Source organism: Sycon ciliatum, chromosome 10 (genome assembly GCF_964019385.1).
Source record: "Sycon ciliatum chromosome 10, ocSycCili1.1, whole genome shotgun sequence".
NCBI lineage: Eukaryota > Metazoa > Porifera > Calcarea > Leucosolenida > Sycettidae > Sycon > Sycon ciliatum.
Window position 1 is genome coordinate 14,885,949 of NC_088652.1, and position 21,735 is coordinate 14,907,683.

Below are 21,735 nucleotides of genomic sequence, written 5' to 3' on the forward strand. Positions count from 1 at the left end.
TGTTTTTTTTGTCAGTGTTTTCAAACTTTTCTCTTCATCGTGGTCTTTCTCTTTTCGTTGTAGTTTACCACCCGCCCTCCCGTTTATTCTCACTTCGGGATAGGTCCTGCAGGCTACGTTTGGTTCGTTTATCTTATGGGGTTATTCTAACCGGTTTTCCTCAGGGATGTGCCTCCGCCGGGGCCTGAGGTTTTTTCCGCCAGCTTCGGGCTGGTAAATTATCCGGCGGCCCCATTCGCCACAGTGGTTCACTTCTTGCATCATGTTGGTCTGGTACATACGTGTACATGTATATGCGTGAGGTGGCATGCCCTTAACCTTCCTCATGCTCATCTATACACTACGCTCTTCCATCTTCCACCGTGAGTGAACAAAGACCACACTACTACACACAACTATCATCGTGAGTGAACAAAGACCACACTACTACTGTGATCTGTATCATCCTGTTTTGTGTGGGTGTGTCTACGGTGTACGCAGAGGCCAGCTAGCTGGCAAAAAACGCTCTGTTTTCGTGATGTTGAGCAATGTCAGCACACTGGGTACATCCTCCGGTGACTTATGTACGTAACATTATCGGATCCTACTACTACGTAGTACAGTCATGTGCATGACATCTTGTACACGTTTTTTATTCCTTTTATTTTTTTATTTTTTTAGAATCGCATTATCGAAATAGACAGCATAATCGAAGTCGCTTCGTTGTAAGGGGGGATTCAAAGAAGCTTTTTTTGCTATGCGATTGGCGATGCGACGCGATTTGCGACGGAGACGTGCGATGCAAACTCACGAAATACCATTCACAGGCGAAGTCCCCGAAGCGATGATACCTTGCTGATTTGGCGCGAAGTTCAATGCAGGCAGGTACGCCACCATGGTATTCACGCGGTTTGGTACAACTTGTACAAGTTTTCGGGCAACTCTTGAATCTTTGTACAACTTTGCTGTAGAAAAGGTCAAAATCGTACGCCAAATCGTTTGTCGCATCGCAAAAGTTGAGCCGAGCTCAACTTCTGCGATGGCCCAGTTGCGGCAGTTAAATGGGCTGCGAGTTGGCTGCGATTTGGGGATTTCCCAGTTTCGCAACCGTCGCATCGTGTGTCACAACGCAAAATGCTTCTGTGAATCCTGCTTGATGATCAATTATACGGATAACCGATATAATCGGTTCAGCCCTAATATATACATGTACACACAAACATGCACATACACCCCCTCCCCCCTCCCCCTCCCCTAACACATACACATACATGTACTTGCATACACACCGTGTACCATGTGTACTCCCGTCACAAAAGAAGCACGCAAACGATAGCAACGATAGTGGACAAGATCTGAATGAGACAGATCAAGACTAGTGCCAGATATCTGCCTACAGTCCATTCAGAAAAGAATGATATCCTAGCTTCTGGCCATAAATGGGTCAAATTTTAAGTTTCCGTCTTATTTATTTAGGCAGTCCCCCATGGAATTCTCTTCCAATTGTGCTTTTGAAGTCTAGTTTTCCAAAGAGTTAGCCATAACAAGAAAAGGATTTCGGCCAGGTTTTGCCCCCAAAGCACTGAATTGGGGAAAAACCATGAAAATGCAGGCCGTTTACTCCACTTGCATAACAGTACATTTCCGGTTCGAAACCCAGTTGCGGTACCTTTTTTGGACCCTTTTTCAAGTTTCGAATATCGCGGCATTGCACAGTGTACCACAAAATCGCCAAATACGGGAGCTCTCCAGAGCCAGCGCTCATCTTTTTCCGAATGGACTGTAATCAATACAACCTGTGAAGTTATGAGAATCGACCGCCAATGCACACGTGGTCTGCACAACACGAATCACATCAGCATAGAACGACTAAGACAGTTGGTTTTCCTTGCTGTATGCACACACGCACTCACTCACGCACGCATGCACGCCCCCCCCCCCCACACACACACAAACACACATACACCAGGAAATATATTTACATCACTTTAGTATGTAGGGAGGGCCATTGTATGGACCCAAGAGTGATTGGTGTGCCATGGTCTGCTCTACTGGCCGATGGTGGAATCCGTAAGGTTAAGGTCTGTTGCTCTGGCCTGGCGCGAGTGACTAGATGTTATTTGTTGCATATATTGCTCAAACCGTGTTCTGGAAAAAATGCTTAAGGGGTATCAACGATAGACATTGCTCAACTTACATCGTTCTTTGCAGAGATTGTGTCGGGTTGGAGATCTAGTAGATACTTGACGAGTTCCAGATTCCCTTTAAAGGCAGCGCCATAAACAGGAAGGTTACCTTTCTGTGTACAGGTAACACACATAACCAGACATTCCTATACGTTATCTATCAGAAAAGTATTTATATAGGGTATAATGCACAATCCACCACGAAGTGAGGCAGTCACACGCACAACATTGTGATAAGTCAATTGACAAACTGTTTACAAACTAAAGCTGGAAAACCCCAATACATGCTTTAGTGCTGGGTGCGAGATTGATTAGTATGCATTCTTTTTGAGCCAAAGTAATGTTGCAATATTCCTCTTGTGGGTTGAGGGGCATATGATGGGCGCAAGTATACAATACTAAGAACTCTTTCGAATCATTTATGGACATCTCTGCACACACCAAAAACATTCCTGTTCACGGGTGTTGAATTGATGATGCGGCCCTTGACGCCCTCAAAGTTGTACAAGTGCTAGTGTGCACGTGTGCCACATGAACTGTGCATGTGCTGTACTCATACGCATGCATGCTTACACCAAAGTGTAAAAAACCGCGCCAAACAAAGAGAAGAGTAACATCAAGATTATAACCCCCCAAGAGTGTGCACCTCTGCATATGTGGTCTCCGACGGCGAAAACTCACATCACGTGTCTCAGATATCTTCGTACTACATGCAAACGAAGGATAGCGTGCGCGAAATCCGAATATCTGCCATGATCATGCTGGGGATTTGCATACGCGTAGTGAGTTTCTGTCAGAGAGTGCTTTTTTATTACTCCACTGCTCGCTAAAAACGGGCTGGAAACGTACCACTGAGACACTGCATAACGTGATGTGAGTTTTCGCCGTCGGCGTACCCCATAAAAAAGGGTATCAAGAGTTGCACACTCTTGGGGGGTTATATACTCTTGGTAACATTCATTTCAGTTGAGGACAAGTAAAGAAGACGGAGATCGTTTCGAAACAGTTTATTTCATACCTGTGTATGAAATAAACTGTTTCGAAACGATCTAGAAGTAGAAGGGCTTCAATATTTCGTGTGGCCACCGTTTGCTTCGATTAGGGCTTCAACACGACTTGGCAGTGACTCCACGCATGGGGAAACCATGTCAGGAGCCAACGAGTCCCACTCCAGGTGCAGTGCCTGCACAAGCTGGTCAGAATTCTCGCAGCGAGGTGGAATTATTCTCTTCTTGAGAAGAGCCCACAGATTCTCAATTGGATTCATGTCCGGGAGGTTGAAACAGGATGTTGGGTACTCTGCTATCGAGAAGATCCTGCTGTGTTTGAGCTGACGTGTGGGAGGTAGCATTGTCGAGCTGCAAGGACCACTCGTTTGCAAAGAATCCGATGCCACTCGGTACAATGTCGGCTGCCATTCCTTGGGCGAACGTTGCTGCACTCCATGTCGGAGCAAAGGACAAATGCCGAACGGTTCCGAAAAGTGAAATGGCCCCGATAACGTGCACCTTTGCTGGATAGTGTGGCACCTCGACTATTGGCTTCTCGTCCCGCGGGTACCAGGACATAACACGTCTGTTAGGATCCAACGCAAAGCATGCCTCATCTGCAAAGACAACGCGGTCAAAGTCAAACTGGCGATGCTCAATTCCCCATACTAGCCGGCTGTTTTTTGCTGCTTCTTTCAAAACAAACTTACGCACCGGCCGCCCGAACCTGTCATTATTCCGTCTCAGGCTTCTGTGTACCGTGCTGGGGGGCTGCCATTTCCCCACCAGGTTGCTTCGTGTCCAGAACCTCAGAAATCTTCTCCTTGCTCGCGAAGCGATTGGCAGCGATGTGATCAGCAACAAACTCCATGCCCACAGGTGAGAGTCTCGGGATTGTTCCGCTGCCTGCCTGTCTTGCTACGCATCTTCCAATTTCAACTCGATTGCATGTGTCCTTTACCTGAACATGGACAATAGAATCGAAGATTGTTTTGTGATTTGTTCTCTATTTTTCACATTATTGATGATCTGTTTCACTTACCTGAGTCTTCTTGTAACCGGTTATGTCCATAATTTGTCTCGGAGTATGACCTGCTCTGTAGAGGGTCGCTATTTTTTCTCGTCTACTCAATTCATTTCCTCCAAAGAACTCATTTTTCTCCATTTTTGAATAGGGCTTGCGAAGAAAACTGTCGAGAATGGGATTGCGGAGCATGTTTGTGTGCCCTTTGTTTGCTGTTCTGTCTGCACTGTGGACTCTGTACGAGATTTTGGGAATGGCCATGTCTTTCTTCTCTATCTCTTCATGAGCTGTACTCCGTGAAATGAATAAAAAAGAGATCTTTCGCATTTGCTGCGAATCGAATGTGAAACGAAAGTTTGATTCGGCTCGTAATCGTTTCGTTGAAAGCAGATTCAGGTTTTGCAAGTCGTCATGCCAGTACTGCTCCCCTGCTAAATCGAATGCATGTATGTGATCTACAGGTTTCTGTGCACTTGAGTATGTTTCGTTTCATCTGGCGATGTTTGCATGATGCATGTAGCACCCTATTTCAGTCCTTTTTTGCTGTCGTGCCCTCAACTCGCACTCGGGGAGGCCAAAGCAACTTGCTTGTGGTTCCACCTGCTAGCACTGCTCATTCTGCTAAGCGCCTAACGCACAGTGGAGCCATTACGTGGAATAGATTGCCACCAGCAGCAAAATGTTCAAATAGGTATTTTGGATTTTAAATCTCAAGCCTTGCAGTATTTATTATCAGCGACATAGGTTTTCCAATGGTCACTGGATTGATATCTGTTCGTTGCAACCAACCTTCCGGGTTTTTTCTTTCCTTTCTTTTTCTCTTGTATCTACTTTTCCACAATATCCTTTAACATGTTATTCACAGTGGGTCCAATGTTATTAGGCATTTTGCCTGTTTTGATTTCCACTATAAATAAAGTATACACAACATGCAAATGTGCATGGCAACTACGACTAGGGCCGGTAGCTTGGCGTACGGGTGTTTACACGCACACGTGCATGGATCATGGAATCAAGGGAAAATGTGTACCTGGCGAAACATGTGTACGTGACGGATTCGGAGCGCGCCACGAATGAAGAGGCTTCCATTCGTGAAGATGAGCTCTCCGCAGGGACTCTGACGAATCCTCGAACACAGGTGACGAATAAGCATTCGTTTCGTACCCGTACGTGTGGTGCGAAAGGTCACTAATGAAAGAAATTTTGAACTGTTTTTAGCATGCAACACGTGCACTCCGAAATTTTACACGAGGTGCGTACAGTTGAGTTCATACACACAAATCGCCAGTGATGAAATGGGAGCTGGCTTCGCGGCGCCGCCTTTGCACTTCGGGCCGGTTTTCACCGAGCGCAATTGAAGTACTGTACCTTGGCTGAGGACGCGCTGGAGTCCTTCCTTGCCATGAGAGGAACTGATTCCTAATATAGAGATTAGGCGCCATGAGCCCTGCTTGTAGTAAACATCGCATTAGTAGCACTGATACCTTTATGCAAATATGGGGTAGTCTCGCCTGCGCATAAGGGCGTACTCGTACTCGTGGCGCGGCCTGGGCTTTACCCAGTACGGCTTCCCGCCATTGTATGCCAGACACCCCATTGTTGCGTGCCTAGCCACGCGCGTGGCTTTTCCCTGCTGCTCGGTTGTCAGCGATAACTACGGTTTGCGGTACGCTGAAACCTACATTTCTGCGCATGGAGCGCGAGGATGTCGTGTTCTTCCGCTCCGCAGTACATAGTCATTAGGCTCTTCCTTCGATGCATCGACGACGATCCGTTTTAGGCGACTCAGCGCAACATGGGATACAAACTCAAACAAATACACTTACTTCCCTGCCTGGTCCACCATTAACAAAACCCACATAGGTAATTTAGAAGTTTTCCATCGCCGTATACTGCGCATCATATTTCGTACTGATCGTTATATCACAAATCTAGACTTGTATGCTGCTGCATCCACTACCACTCTGCAACATTACCTTGATGCTTCCAAGTGCACCCTGGCACATTCAATTTTTCTTGACCAGCACCCTGCTCATGCACAGTCCCTTAATTGGTTCAATTCAGGTGGCACCACCCGAAGCTGCGTTCGTCTCCCCCTAGCTAGGTCTACCCTATTCGTAAAGTCACCTTTCTTTTCCTCCTACTCCACGTGGCTCCAACTGCCTCGCAGCGTTAGACAAGCTCCAGATATGCCCAAATTCCGTACCCTCGTCAGACAGCACTTCAGTATCTCCCAGTAAACAAAGTCACAGTCACCACTTCCGCTGCATAGCTCGCTGAGCATCCCATTGCTTTTTAAGTTGCTAATCCCTTCCCACTTTGTGTACGTGCTCTTCATTTTCTTTTTTTCTCTTCTTCCGTGGTTGGTCTCACCCTCTCCTCAATTGAATTGGCTGTCTTGCCACGCACCGAGGTGCCGAAATAAATGAATAAATAAATAAATAAATAAATACTTGCAAGTAAAAAACTTGCATCCAGAACAGATCCAGTCTACTGAGCGCGAGGAGAACAAGAACAGCAACTCGCCACTCGTATTTTTTTTGCAGCGGAACTCCTATCGCAATTTTCTCGACTTTTTCCACAAAAGATGTGGTCATGTTTTAGTGCGCTCTGGTTCAAATAAACAAAGAAGCATACATAGTGTGCTGAAATGGGCTCGTCTATTTGGGTAGAATAGTACAATATTCTTTTTGTTGTAGGTTGCTTATTTGTTAGAATATTCGTTCGTGATTTTGCTATTCGTTGCAACACTGCTCTTAACCGTCCACCTCTCCACACTGCACTCTTGGCCCACAGTCACAACACCACTCCATAGTGAGGAAGTTCGTTCTTGGGTAGATGTTCCATATCCTCCAGATAGCTGTTTTCCTCAATAAGAGTACCCCAGAAGAGGTAGATAACGAAGAGGGCAGTGTGGAGAGGTGGACGGTTAAGATTATTTTCAAATGGCCGAGTTTGTCGCTACTTCGGAGTCACACAGTACTCCGATAAATCAATTGACACACAATTCGGCAATACTCTCGATGACGGAGTCCGGGTTTCATCCCATCATGGCCTGCATTGGCGACACGCGGGTAGAGGCATTGGGTCGCTGTCGGTATAGTCACAGCAGGATGTCCAGGTCGTCTCTCCAACTGCTCGACTTGTCGTCCAACTTCCGAATCAGGCCAAGCAATGTCCTGTTGAAGCGTTCAGCAGTTCCTTGGGACTGTGGGTGTCTGACGGCTCCTGTCTTTACTCGGACACCGAAGTACTTGAAGACAGACTCAACGAGCGCGTTCCGAAACTCAGACCCATTATCCATGCGGACAACCTTTGGTGGGCCCCAGAGATTACACAGTGCCGTGAATGCCTTGGCAGCAGGGACAGCATCATGCCGAGCCAACTTGATATTTTCGGCCCACTTAGTGAAAGAATCGACTGCCTGTAGCACACAATGGTAGCGGCCACTTTGCTATGCACCAAGTAAAAGTGTGTCTATGATCACCTCTGACCACGGGCTCCCTGCGATGCTTGCTTGTGTAGGCAGCCTAGACGTGTCACGGCGGCTGTTAGCTGCTTTGCCCTGTACACATTGCTAAACGTGCCGCTGGCACTGGGCAGCCACATACGGAAAGTAGCAGCGGCTACGAACAACATCATACATGGTATTCCGCGAACCATGACCTATAATCGTATGTGTAGCAGACAATATCTCAGCGACTAGCTTTGATGCCACGACTGGACGTTTGACGGCTCCATCGATCGGCAACCTCACACTACGGCACAGCAGGCCATTCTCGACCACAAGCTGTGAACCGACCTTCGTGAACACCTCATGAAGTGGGCGGCCTCCTTCAATCTGCGAGATCACTTCAGTGATCAGTGCATCGGTGCGCTGAGCGGCCGCAATGTCGTGTTGCTCAACTGAACCACCACTGAGCAGGTCCATCCACGAGGCTTGCTGCAATGCTGCTCTCCTTCAACTGCGCTTTGCCGTGAGCAGTCCAGGTAGCGGGGACACGCGTTACGATGTCAGCTCGATTCTGGGCAGATGAGACCCATACGACTGTCACAGAGAGGCCAGCTACAATGACAATGTCCGACACTATCTGTAGACGTCGCTGCACCACCACTTCGTGAAGGCCCTTGGTACGAACACGGTATGAGTTCGTCACCACATCGTTCAGCAAGCTAGCGGCAGACTTCGAATCTGCCATGAGCCATAATTTTGTAGCACCCGAACGAACGACGAGGTTGAGTCCTTTGATCGTTGCTTCCGGCTCGCTCACATTGATATGCCGTGTGCCTCCAGCTGGTCGAAGCCATGATCGGTCTTCCATGACGTGTCCGTCCACTTCAACCACCACTCCAAGACCGATATCCGATGCATCACACCAGATCACATACTCGATATCTTCGTCTGACGGTACTTGCCAGCTTCCTCGCCATCACCAGTGACTCTTGCGTCCAGCTGACGACAAAACTCGACAACTTGTTCGGATACGGGCTCGTTACAGTCTGCCTCCATCACTGTGAGGCACTTGATGTAACTGCAGGCGGGGCGAAGCCAATTTACAAACTGGCAGATGACCTGTTTGCTTACTGCACCATTTGAGTACGGCACGCTTCATCAAGACATCTGGTACACAGAGGTCGCTGCCATCTCGGCATCGCCAGGTGACCTCGCTTCCGGCGTCGCACAGCTGCAGGCCCAATACTCTTGACTCTTCCAGCGGCTCGGCGGGCTTCATGGGCAGGCTGTACTCAAGCATCGTTTTGGCACCGGCGTAAGCGCACTTCGACGGGGTCAGCATATCATCGATGTAGCTGTCAGCGTCCGGGTAACCGCGAGTTACATAACGCGATGATCTCCATGTACGTGGGTGCAATACTGAGCCCAAAGCCCATTCGTGTCATCACGTATGGCTTTCCGTTCCAAAAGACAGTCTGGTACTTCAGAAACTCCTTACCGTCGTGGACTTGGAGATACGCTTTATTGATGTCCAAGAGCTTGAAATCTCCCGGGCGACCAGCCTTTCTCCACTTACGCAGAGACTCTTCACAGGCAGGTGCATCACCATCAGGATCCGATTGCAGCTGGGCATTGAGGCAACGGTAGTCGAGCACTGGTCGAACGGGTGTCGTTACCTTGTGGTCTTGCACCTGGGTAAGGTGCGGTAACACTGCTGCTGGCTCACCATGCACAATCGGATCGTGTGGAATCAGCCACTCAGTCTCGATCCACTTCTTGGCTTCAGCACAGAACAGGGTGTCTTGTTCTGGAGTGAGCTTCTCTCGCGAGCGAGCTACGATGCCGGATCCAAGCGTAGACGCTGGGGCAACACCATATTTCCACTGCCAGGAAAGCTCACACTCCCATTTCTCCACTTTCCAGCGCACTTCGCCATCCTGCGATCGGAGAATTATGTCACGCCCCATCATGCTTAACGCTGACATGAGGCGACTGGTGCCCAGTGCTAACAGACGCTACAACATCAGGCTTGGCGGGTCCAAACCGGATTCAACTGGTTCCGGGTTTCGGCACCATGAGCTGTAAGGGGACTATTGTCTATCCTCTACCACGGCACACCAACCAGCAGAACACAAGTCTTCAATTACAGATAGGAATACATTTCGAGAGAGAGAGAGAGAGAGAGTGAGTGAGAGAGAGAGAGAGTAAAACTACAAGTGTCACCTGTATCGGTAAAACATCGTCTAAGTCAACTAACCGACGAAGAGTACATGAACCCATGTACACTTGGGTCAAATCAAATAATCGTTTCGAGCCAAGAAAGGATCGCGCATCAAGACGGCAAGGAAAAATGGCGACTTACTTCATCACGCTCACAGGTATAAATGTTGTTGCGGTGCGACTTGGTCCCGCAACTAACCATCGTCAGGCAGACCACAAAAACCCAGAAACTCCTTTTATCGACATTACCACTCGTTTCCAACAAGAACACCAAAGAACACTCCGAACAACGATCGCCAAATCGCTGTCCTGAGCAAAACGTGCAGCGTGCGTGCATTTGGCTTGCGCTGCATGCATGCACACAACGACGTGGCATAGAGAGAAAATGCAGGGTACAGAAAAGCGAAAATGCATGATCATCGTAGCCATAGAGATACTAAATATGGCGACTGCCAAAGTCCGCGTGCATGCAGCGCGGAGTGCAGGTGTATGCAACGAAAAGAAAAGCAATAATTAATTTGAATACAGAACTAACAGAAACTAGTTACTGTACTTGCAATGTGCTGAAATGAAAGAATAAAGAATTGTTGATTACGGAGGTGAAAACAGTGTCTGTCAAGGGGTGCTTGCATCCAGCGACAGGGTGACAGCACACCCTGTCAGCGAGAGTAAGTTTCGCCAAGTAGATCGTAGCGGAGTTGCCGCGGATGGCGATAATGCACCGGATCAAGTACTAGTAAGTACATGTACATTGCAACCAATTAGTGTCAACAATTCTACTTATATGTTGTAGTTGTAAGTCTAACATTACTTCTCCATCACTGCATCAGCTCAACCGCCACCACTGGACTGCCTTTTTACACTCTTTTATTGACAAAAAACCAAGAACACGGAAAACGACTACATTTTGACAAGACGACAGACCAAAGACTAGCTCACACAGTTTCGCGCATGCGCACAACACCACCAACCAATGACGCGTGTCCACAGCGACCAAGACGAAACAAACACGTGACACCAAATCTACCACATATATAATACATTAGAACAATTCACAAGATATTCCGCTCGTGAACATGTCGTGGTACGAAAACGCATAGCAATTACTGTATCATAAAATGTGTCTCGACGTAGACGTAACAGATATGCACTCGTGATGTAATTCTAACAGACTAACAAATAAATATTACGCTCGCGAAATACATAGCAGTAATACGCAACGCACCAGTATTGCAAGCGACCTAGCATGTCTTGACAATACTGCCCTTGCAGCATGTGACAGTTCTGTACACAATTCGTAACTACAATACACTAATAGAATCAACGTGCAACATGTGACAACATGACAATTCGAAAGGATAATGTTCAAGAGCGCAGTCTCCTGTCCAAATGTATAGCAAAAAGACGGGAGCGACGGGACAACCTGGCTCCCCGATCTTGATGTTGTGCTTGTCGTCAACACAGAGAAGAGATGCATGGTCACGATGAAGCACAGCCAACTCACGGAGGTATCTAAATATAGCAGCAGCATAGTGTGAATCAATATGCTCACTGTTGAGCTGGCGAGCTTGCACCATATTTCGTATCTTCAGGCGACCGGTGGGCTGCACAGCCGATGCGATGTATGGGTTCTTGGTCCAGAACTGAAGGCATACCAATGACTCACTTGGTATGGGCACATCACTAGCTAGCGTTGACGCGACTTGCTGGATGAAGTCTGGCACCGAGAAGGCCATGGCGAAATGGCACACATTCCCATGCCGCCGACTGTCAACAGCATTCAGTGCCGACTTCTCGATGAATTGTTCCGCGGCTCTCCAAAACTCTTCATACTTCTCTGGATTGCCTTCATTGAGTGCACGAAGGTCGACAACAAGGTCTGGGTCTTGGGCATCCAAAGCTACATTGAGCCGGGTCCTGACATTCTTGCTCGCTTGCGTAGGCACAGCAGATGCATGACCAGTTAGATGTTGGTACATGTCAGCCAGAACAGTCGGAGTAGCCTTGGAAATCAGTTCATACCGGTCAGTGAAGGCTCTCTTCATGGCACGGGAGTGGTAACTTGGTATATCCTTTGAAATCCTGGCCACGATTTGCGTTGTCTTGTTGACATCACGATCACAGGGCAGTCCAGGCACTCTCCACATCCAAGACAGCTTGCCCATGAAGTTGCCATGGTCATACTGGTAAATCTCAGTGCAGAATGGAAGTTGCAACTCTTTCAGGTAGATATAGCTGTGAGCACAATAGACAGCACACACATGCACACGAATCAACAGGTTAGCTAGCACATACACAATTATGTTCACACTATGGGTGGCCTCATAACATACTGGGAGGAGAGACAATCAGTCAACGACAGTGCATTGAGGCCACTGTCGACTAAGCGTGGTAAGGACATGTTGGTAGTCAACCATGTTACAATATAGCCACAGCAGCTGCGCAAACATAACAAGCATAGTTTCAAACTCACCGGTCTCTTCTTCTCTCTCTCGATGGTAGGAACTCCGAAAGTTCAACAGGATCCCCATACTCGGTCATGCTGCACATCCGTTCTTCAAGTTTCGAATAGCGAGCTACCTTGGTGGGATCTATGCGTATGGCTGACTCATAAGTTGTTACTGAGGACGACGTCCCATCATCTGTACTCCGCACCTCATCCATTGCCTTGTGAGCTGCAGAAACCTTCTCACATGTGCTCATCAAGTATAGGCTGTACTTGTGTAGCCCTGATGCCAGCTCATCAATCGCCCCTGCCATGGCCTTCCAACGTGAATGGGAAAACCAAGGAGATGCACGTGCATCATACAGTGCAGAGACCATTTGATCCAATGTCTCCCGACAGAGTGCTGGCAGTTTCCCGTGCTTGTGTGAAGCTGGATCGTTGTAGCTGGCTTTTTGCTCCTTCTCTGCGAGAGGTTGAAACAATGTGGGAAGGTGAAAGCCCCGAAGTTGCAATCGTTCAGCACGAGCCTTTGGCAAGATTTCGATAAGCGCATTTGCAACAACTGCCACGAACTTTCTGCCGCTGGTTCCTTCACATCCATTCGTGAAGCCAAGTTCAAGGTCACCAAGGAGCGCGACAGTATCGTTGAAAATCCGCCAATCTCCACGGGAACGTTCCGGACGATCTCGTTTCCTCCGTGCCCATGAGGTCCGGCACCCTCAGCACTTTCGCTGCTCCCATCATCACCGAGAAGGCGTTCACAGCGGCAGGCGTAGGAGGGGAAACTTCCGCAACAATCGGCAGTTCAACAGTGATGAACTTTCCAAAACTTTGGCAGCATCGCACGACGTCCAGACCTGTGCCCACCTCCGACCTTTCAGATGTCGCCATCGTCATGCTCGTCATGCTCAAGAATACTTTAACTATGCTAACTATGCTAACTATGCAAATATGAAGGCCATGTTCCTTGCTTTTAGTTTTTTATGTGTGCCAATTTTTTTGTGAAGGGGTGTTTGGCCCGTCGTTGGCAATGTCTACGCTACCATGAGTGATGTGTAAATACTTTAGAGTACAGGAACCTCATAACTGTAGTGCATAATTAGTATAACACTTTTGTGACACCTGTGCATTGTGTGTGTGTGTGTGTGTGTGTGTGTGTGTGTGTGTGTGTGTGTGTGTGTGTGTGTGTGTGTGTGTGCTGTGCAGCGATTTCCAATCGATAGATTGCGGGTTCGATTCCCGACGATTATGGTCACACACGTCTTTCTTCTCTTTCTCAGACTCTTCCTGACTTTTCTTTCATTCTCCTGGGTGGTTACCAACAGCCAGTGCATGCCGGAGTATGTGGTGTGATGTGTGTGCGGGAAAAAAAATGAAAAGACCAAAAATAGGGATTCACTGGCCAGAAAATGTCACTCCAAATAGCTGTATGGTGTAGACCAGGCTGAATACTATAGTGACGGTCAATTCTTCAGCCTTGCAAGCTGTTGAATGGTGTAATCCCAGCACAAGTTGCTATGGCTTCTGCCGTAGCATTGCTATCATCGCCTCCGGCGATGGGCGTCAACGGTCAACGGTGTGTGTGCTGTGTGTGTGTGTGTGTGTGTGTGTGTGTGTGTGTGGGTTTTTTTTTCTCTACTTCCTCAGCCATTTTTTTCTATTTTTCTCGTCGTCTTATTATTTCCCGCGAGGTCGTGGTTCTTTTCTTTGCGCAGGGGAGGTATGTTAGGTACCTCCTCCCGAACAACCTTTTCCAGGCAGGCCTGCATGCACCCCATACTACGTCGTACTCACCTTTTTTCTCCTTTTGTCACTTTTTGTTCTGTTGGCCTGGGTAGCTACTTGCGCGCCCATATTTGCTATAGCTACCCGCGCCATTTATCTTCACACTTGATTTCTAGCTCTTGTCTCTCTCTGCCACAATGTAGTCGTTTCGTTCGTATTGGTCTCTGTCTCTTCGTCTCCCAAATAAATGTTGTCCCATCTAACTGTTCCTGTTGTCCATCGCTGTCTCTGGAGAATATGCCGTCGTCCTTTTCGTACTCCACAAATGTAGTGCCCAACTCACTATGAAGTGAGTTGTTCTCATGTACATACACACTACTCTGATAAGTCAATTGACAAACTGTTTGCCAGGTTAAGGTGGAAAACCCTAATACATGTCTCACTGCCGGGCAAGAAATTGCCGGTCAGTAGAACATGCTTGCCTGGAACTGATGGCCTACACTTTGTCTTTCCCAGTCCACGATGCAAGGTTGATGCCAAGTTAAAGGTTCTACGCCTGCATCGGTTGGTAGCATATGTACACACCTCCGCTTTTACAACTGTTGTGATGATCTGATTGTTACTAGTAGGGGTGAAAGTTGGCACTGAGATCCCGAGTTTGAATACTCTGATTTTCTCTGATCGAATTTTGAGTTTTGAGTAATCGAGAATTCTTGATATCCTAAAAATCGCACACCAAGGGCCTTTTAAAAACCACATGATACAATCCTGACTGAACCGTCTGGCAGTCTTTTTCTCGAGTGTATTGGTTGGTGGGTCATTTGGGTTCATTCTAATCGTGGACAAATGTTCACCACGCAATCTGCATATCAATATCTGCTGACTGCTGCTGTGAAACTGCAGACTTCTGTGATAAATCCATGTACCATGTCCGCTCTGCATGCTCAGAGCAGTGTCAGAGTAGTATTTGAGTGGCAAGCGTATTGATTGTGACAGGTTGAGTGTAATTGATTGTTACGATTTACTTAATTGCCGTTTGATCTTCGTTCCGCAGCGCAGTTGTATTTCTCTTCTTCCGTTAGTTCTTTCTCTTTTGTCTGTCAGCGCTTCCTGTCACCCAGCGCTGGGTGCAAGCACCCCCTGGCAGATTCATACATTGTTCTACTTGATAAATTTATTGTTCTCTCAAACTTATTTCTTCGTTGTGTTCGAACCGTTTTTGAATTGCTTTCGTTCTTTCTTGCCATGTGCCAGCTGCCGAAGTGTGCATTCGCAGCAGCGCCATTTTTTATTATGTCATCATTGATCATGAGATAAAGCGCGATTGTTGCTAGCGCTAGCTCCGCGGATCTGGTAGTGGTACGCATGCATACGTGTAGCGTGACTTGCCTGTGATAGTCTTCTGTGATATGCTGTTTTGCACTGGAATCGCATTTGTACTTTTGACCTCTTTACACTTCTCTTTTTGGCAATGCGTGTCCTGGACCTCTCTGCAAACGTTTCCACTCATCCCGCGCGGGGTTCTCACGCACAGTATACACGTACGGTACAGTACGGAAATTTGCACTTGTTTCTTTTCTTGTATCCTTTTCTGGTTTCCTAGCACCTTTTCGGGACTGTTCCTCTGGGCAAGAGGTGGCCTTTTCTTGGTGGCTTTCTTGTTCATGGTACAGTTATTCTTTGGTGCTCTTAGAGTTTGTTGTGTCTTTCTTGTATTATTATCAAATCTACATTATCGTCATATGGCCAAACTTCTGCAAAAACGAGGCTTAGGGTGAAAATCTATTTTTGAAAAAATATGTTTTTTTTTCTAAAAAGGTTGTGTCGCGTGGCCGCTCGAGTGCAGTGAAGTGGAACCAAAGAGAATACCGCATGTGTGAAAAAGTAGCAGTCATGGCAGGAAGGGCTTCAGCAGTCAGGGAAGTCAAAGGGCTTCTGGAAGAATATTCCCTGCTACTCTTCTAGTCACGACGAAGAGGTTTTGAGCTGATTCCATCTCTCCTACACTCAGGGACGGCAAATTTTCTGCGCTAGCTGCTGCTGCTACGGAATATGGGGAAGAAATCGTGTCTAGTTAGAGCCGTGATGGCGATAGCGAGGAGAACCTGGACGACGTCGATCCAGCCAATCGAAGTACGGAGATACTAGCTGTTTCTGGGCCTCACGCTAAGGGAACACGTGCAGCAGAGCTCATGCGTTCGCAGCAAGTTCACGAAGAAATAGGCTTGAAGCGCCGTGTGACAACTGTTTTGAATTGAAGTTCTTGGCGATGACGTGCTACTGAATGCCAGGCGAATGAGGGAGCAGATCGAGAGGCCCCCATTCGAGACTTTCCTCGCTGGGCAGCTAGCTGCACGGGATTGTACGGAGTGCCGGGATTTCACTTGCTGGTCAGCACAAAGCAGACACTGCAGCACGCCAGCACACCCATTAAAGCCTGTCTTGTTAGGAAGCCTTTTTTGAATACAAGCCTGGTTTGAAGACAAAACATAATTTGCATATTGCACAGAGAAGCGAGTGACAGAGTTCACTCAGCAGCGATCTGTGGCCGTGGCCAAATCCGTCAAGGTCCATGAGTGCAGCATGCACACCACGGAACACGGAAAAGTCCTCGCCCGATTGACGCTCGACGCCACTGGCTTAGAAACAGTCACTGCTGCGAACCTCTGGCCACGACCGTTTTACGCTCGAGCCTAGCGACACCACAAACGGCCGCAGGGTGACAGCTCATCTGGGGTATATGGTGCCGGCAACGTGGGCAGCAGAGGCGATAGGGACAGTGAGGAAGAGGCTGCCTCAGCTGGAGCGATTCAGCCACACAAACACCAATGAACACCAGCTGCGCAAGGACATACCCAGTAATGAAGCTCCTGCTGACAAATTCTTTTGGGCTGCTGTCAAAGTTTGGAGCCTTCCAGCATGCTGTTGCACGGAGCAGATCTGACATCGCCATCGTAACAGAGACTAAATTCACCCCGGAGAAAGTCTCACTATCTGACTCCTTCATGCCGGGCTTCCACCCACCCCTCCGACTTGACCGCTCTGCTCAAGGTGGCGGAGTTCCAGTCTGGGTCCGGGACTCCCTCTCCTTTGACCACCTGAGTGACATCAACTGCCATGGCCATGAGGTCATCTGGCTTCGCCTGCACCTGGACAATGGCCAGAAAGTATTTGCATGTGCAGTGTACCGACCCGGGTCGTGCATTGGACAAGATGTCTTTCTGCTTGAGTATCTTGACTCAGTCATGGATCAAGCTCGATCCCTCGGCAACAGCATTGTGATAGCCTAGGATTTTAATGTTCATAATGAAAGTGATGAACAGGAAGGGCACCGTCCTGTGCACAGGTAACACACATGACCAGACATTCCTATGCAGTATCCATCAGATGATATCTATACTGAGTGTACATGTAATGAACAACTCACTATGAAGTGAGTTGTTCTCATCTACACACAGTACTCTTAACCAAAGTTGCAACGAATATTGATCGAATACCTTCGATTTTTTTCGCTGCACCGAATACTCGAACATGTGAGTCAGAATTCGAATATTCGAAATGCTGAACTTCATGTACAACTTTCAGTACAAAGGCTCAATCTGCTCACCGCAGCGCGCTCGCTGTGTTCTTGCATCATATAATGTGCAACAGTCACTGCACCTGGGCAACATACGACATCGTCAACGTAACGTCCTTTGAAGCTGATTCTGACCAGTTCCACTTACTCGCCGTTTCTAGCTTGCACTCGCGCAAGAAATCCTTACGTTCTTCTTTGTAGTTTGCGGCAGTTTTATGCCTTATTTCTTGTTGGATGAGAGAAACGAAGTAAACAAGAAAATGCTGTTCTTTTCGAAACGCGAGTGCACAGTCCAGAGTTCACGGACTGGGCTGGGAGTGCGGTACACACTAGCTGCACAGTGCGGAGTTGCAGCATGCACATGAAGGTGCATGCTGGTCTGAAGACAGTGTTCTTTTTGTTATTGCACTGCTGCTGTACAGTTGCAAATTTTCGCTGCATGGCCGAGTGCTTTTCTCTTCGTTTCTTTAGTGTAATCTGTCTGATCATGCCTGGACGTGGACGATCCTCGACCCCAAGAGGCCGGAGCAGGTCCTCCAGGGGAGGTAGTTTGCCTGCCTCAACTCTTGAACCTTTGTACAACTTTGCTATAGAAAAGGTCAAAATCGTACGCCAAATCGCTTGTCCCATCGCAAAAGTTGAGCCGAGCTCAATTTCTGCGATGGCCCAGTTGCCGCAGTTGCGCGGGCTGCGAGATGGCTGCGATATGGGGATTTCCCGGTTTCGCGGCCGTAGCATCGTACATCGCATCCCAAAAATGCTTCTGTGAATCCCGCTTTATGATCATTTAGACGGATAACCGATATAATCGTTTTAGCCCTAATATATACATGTACTTGCTGATACTGACGCTGACGGAACACGAATTTGAGTTGAATACTCACGAAGTCTTGTTCAATTACAAGTACAATTTGTTCCCAAAATAATTACTTCGGGACAGTCTGTTCATGGTTTTCATTTGTATTGGACTCGTTCTCTACACTTGCGATAATTTAGCGGCAATTATAACGTTGTAGCGTTGTTCTCTTGTAATTTAGTGGAACCTGTATTGAGTAACTGAGTTTTATGTTTCGTTACATTGTCGTCAGATCTCCTGTGTACCGTTTTTGTGGCACAATGATTATAGCCATTATATTTGGTCGTCTCCATTCTTGTGCAATCATGCATATGTAGGTTGGTTCTCTTCATGTTATTGTGACCAATTTCATAGATGTTCGTTGCCTTGTTGCTTTCTCTCCCCTCTCCTCTCACCCAAGCCATTCTGCATAAGCGAAGCTGTGGACGCAGCATACTGCTGCTACACTTCAACGCGGGAATGCGTATAATAATAATATAATAACATACATGTACACACAAACATGCACATACATCCCTCCCCCTACAACACACACACACACGTGTACACTCATACACATCGTGTACCATGTATATGCCCGTCACAAGAGAAGCACGCTAATCTGCGAAATGTACTGGATGTGCACCCACAGATTTTCACTTATAAGTTATAGCAACAGATAGTGGACACGATCTGAATGATACTACTTGGTCCGCCAAGTTAAAATTGGCGCTTATCTTCCCACTTGATTTTTCAGTGTTCTGTGTTGCTTACTGACATGTAACTAATCATGTGCATAGTGCTTTGTGATCGTGGCATGCTTCAAATATATGTATTTCCTTCCTGAGACAAGTGTGAAGATAAGCGCCAATTGTAACTGGGCGGCCCAAGTGTTACGTGATCAGTCTTATCAGTTCATAACCAACAAAGCCACAATGCTACAGCCGTGTGAATGGCACAATAGCAGGAAGTAGTAAGAATAGTCTCAGGACAGAGCATTGGCAAAAACAGTTGCCAGAAGCGTAGAGAACAGACTGACTAGCGAAAGCCTGAAATGCCAGCAAAGAGCCAAAACCCAATCCACGCATGACGTCACCTGCGCATGCGTGGGGCACACATATAACACATGTGTACGTGAACGCAGTACACGTGACATCTCCCTTTCTTTGAAATAAGAGAGTGTCCGAGCAAATCAAATACATGTGTATGGCGGCATTATAAGAGTCAAATGAAATAGCTCAACATGATGAGCTGGCTTGAGCGTATGTAATGCAGCACGCACATACATAATGAAACGACTCTTAAACAGGCACTACTGATCAATCAGGAGTCCATGATGAGACGCTTAGGGATCCGGACCACTCTTCCAGATCGCATTGTCTGGATGTCAGTGCGGGCGCCTTGTGACTCTGGCGACCGTTGCACCAACACCGGGATCTTGGATGGTGTGCGTTGCACCAACGCCGGGATCTTGGATGGCGTGGTGTTGGGAACAGGCGTTGACGGTCCAGGTAGCTTCGGGCTTGGCGGTGGGGATGATGCCCGGTCTGATCCGTCAGCTGCAGTCGGCAGTGCGGGTCGGATAAACTGTCGATTCCGCTGCAGGACTCTTCCGTTGCAGGAGACTACATAACTGCGGCTAGACGTCTTGCCGGCGATTACTGCAGGCTGCCATTCTCTCGACTGGCCGTCAATCGGTTGAATGAAAACCTTTGCGCCAGACGTGAGTGGCGGAGGTCTTTCCTTCGGTGGTCGAGGTGCTCAGCTGCCTTTTGTCTTCTGGTCTCCTTCTTCTGAATGTCGGCTGATATATCTGCAGCGGGCTTGAGCGATCATTCAGGGTTGGCAGCACAGTTCTGGTTTGGCCACCAAATTGTCGTTGCACGGGACTGGTGCTGAGACCTTCAGTAGGTTTGTTGCGCACATTCAGTAACCCGAGGTATGGATCGGACTTCTCTTCGTTGCACTTCTTCATGAACTTCTTCGCACCCTTGACGGCGGCCTCAGTAGCACCATTAGATCTGCTGTTGCCTGGGCTGCTGTGCTCATGCGAGAATTCCCACTTCGCGGCGAAGGCGCTAAATTCCCGGCATGAGAATTGGGGACCATTGTCGGAGACGACTACATCAGGGATCCCATGCATTGCGAAGTGATACTTGATCTTGCTGAGGCAAGTGCTGGCCAGAGTGTCAGGAAGGAAATCAACCTTGTAGAAGTTGCTCAGGTAGTCAACTGTAACTAAGTAGTTTCTTGACTTGATGGTAAAGATGTCGATTCCTACTTTCTGCCACGGGCGATCTGGCACTGGGTGTAGGAAGAGTGTCTCGGGCTGCTGCTTGCTGGTATGACGAGCACAGGTGTCGCAGTTTACGACGAACTGACGAATCTCACTCGACATTCCAGGCCAATAAACAAGGTCACAGGCTCGCCGTATGCATGAATTTACTCCTATGTGACCGGCGTGTGCTTTGATTTTCACGGCATTGCGCATGGAAAGTGGAATGACGATGCGCTCGCCACGGAGCAGAAGGCCGTCTTGTGCTGTGATTTCATCACAGCACTTGATAGGACTCAGCGTCCTATCAAGCACTGGAGATGGCAATTAATACCCGGGACATCAAGCGCCCACGTGGCCGACCCCATCTCAGATGGATTGACAATATTAAAAATGATCTAAAGCACGCCAATATTGATATTTCTGACTGTTTTGAACTGGCTCTAGACAAGGAAAAATGGCTGATGCTTGTGGAAAAATGTGCTGCGCTTGCGTAGTTGTTCTTACTGCGATACGTTCTAACAATAATGAGATGCCTTTTGTCGGCTCTTCTGCCTGGATTTCGATGACAGATGCGTTAAGCCCATGGATCCTTCCATGAGTGACATGCGAACTGTAACTATTATTATGATACAACCCTGACTGAACCGATTGGCAGTCTTTTTCTCGAGTGTACTGGTTGGTGGGTCATTTGGGTTCTCTCCACTCGTGGACAAATGTTCACCACGCAATCTGCACATCAATATCTGCTGACTGCTGCTGTAAAACTGCAGACTTCTGTGGTAAATCCACGTACCATGTCCGTGCTGCGTGCTCAGAGCAGTGTCAGAGTAGTATTTAAGTGGCAGCCGTAATGATTGTGACAGGTTGAGTGTAATCGAATGTTACGACTTACTGAATTGCCGTTTGATCTTCGTTCCCCAGCGCTGTAGTATTTATATTCTTCCTTTGGTTCTTTCTCTTTTGTCTGTCAGCGCTTACTGTCACCCAGCGCTGGGTGCAAGCACCCGTTGATCATCGATGAA

General features: G+C 47.8%; 1 protein-coding gene across 1 annotated transcript; it reads right to left on the reverse strand.

The window, feature by feature from the left end:
- Positions 1–20,125: 20,125 nt before the first annotated feature.
- On the reverse strand, positions 20,126–20,833 carry LOC135826687 (uncharacterized protein K02A2.6-like). The gene has a single exon (XM_065339289.1). The coding sequence runs from the start codon at positions 20,831–20,833 to the stop codon at positions 20,126–20,128; it is 708 nt and encodes a 235-aa protein (XP_065195361.1).
- Between the last annotated feature and the right edge of the window lie 902 nt (positions 20,834–21,735).

Bases quoted from the DNA above. Each gene is read 5' to 3' on its own strand.
- LOC135826687 (XM_065339289.1), bottom strand. From the start codon at position 20,833: ATGTCGAGTGAGATTCGTCAGTTCGTCGTAAACTGCGACACCTGTGCT.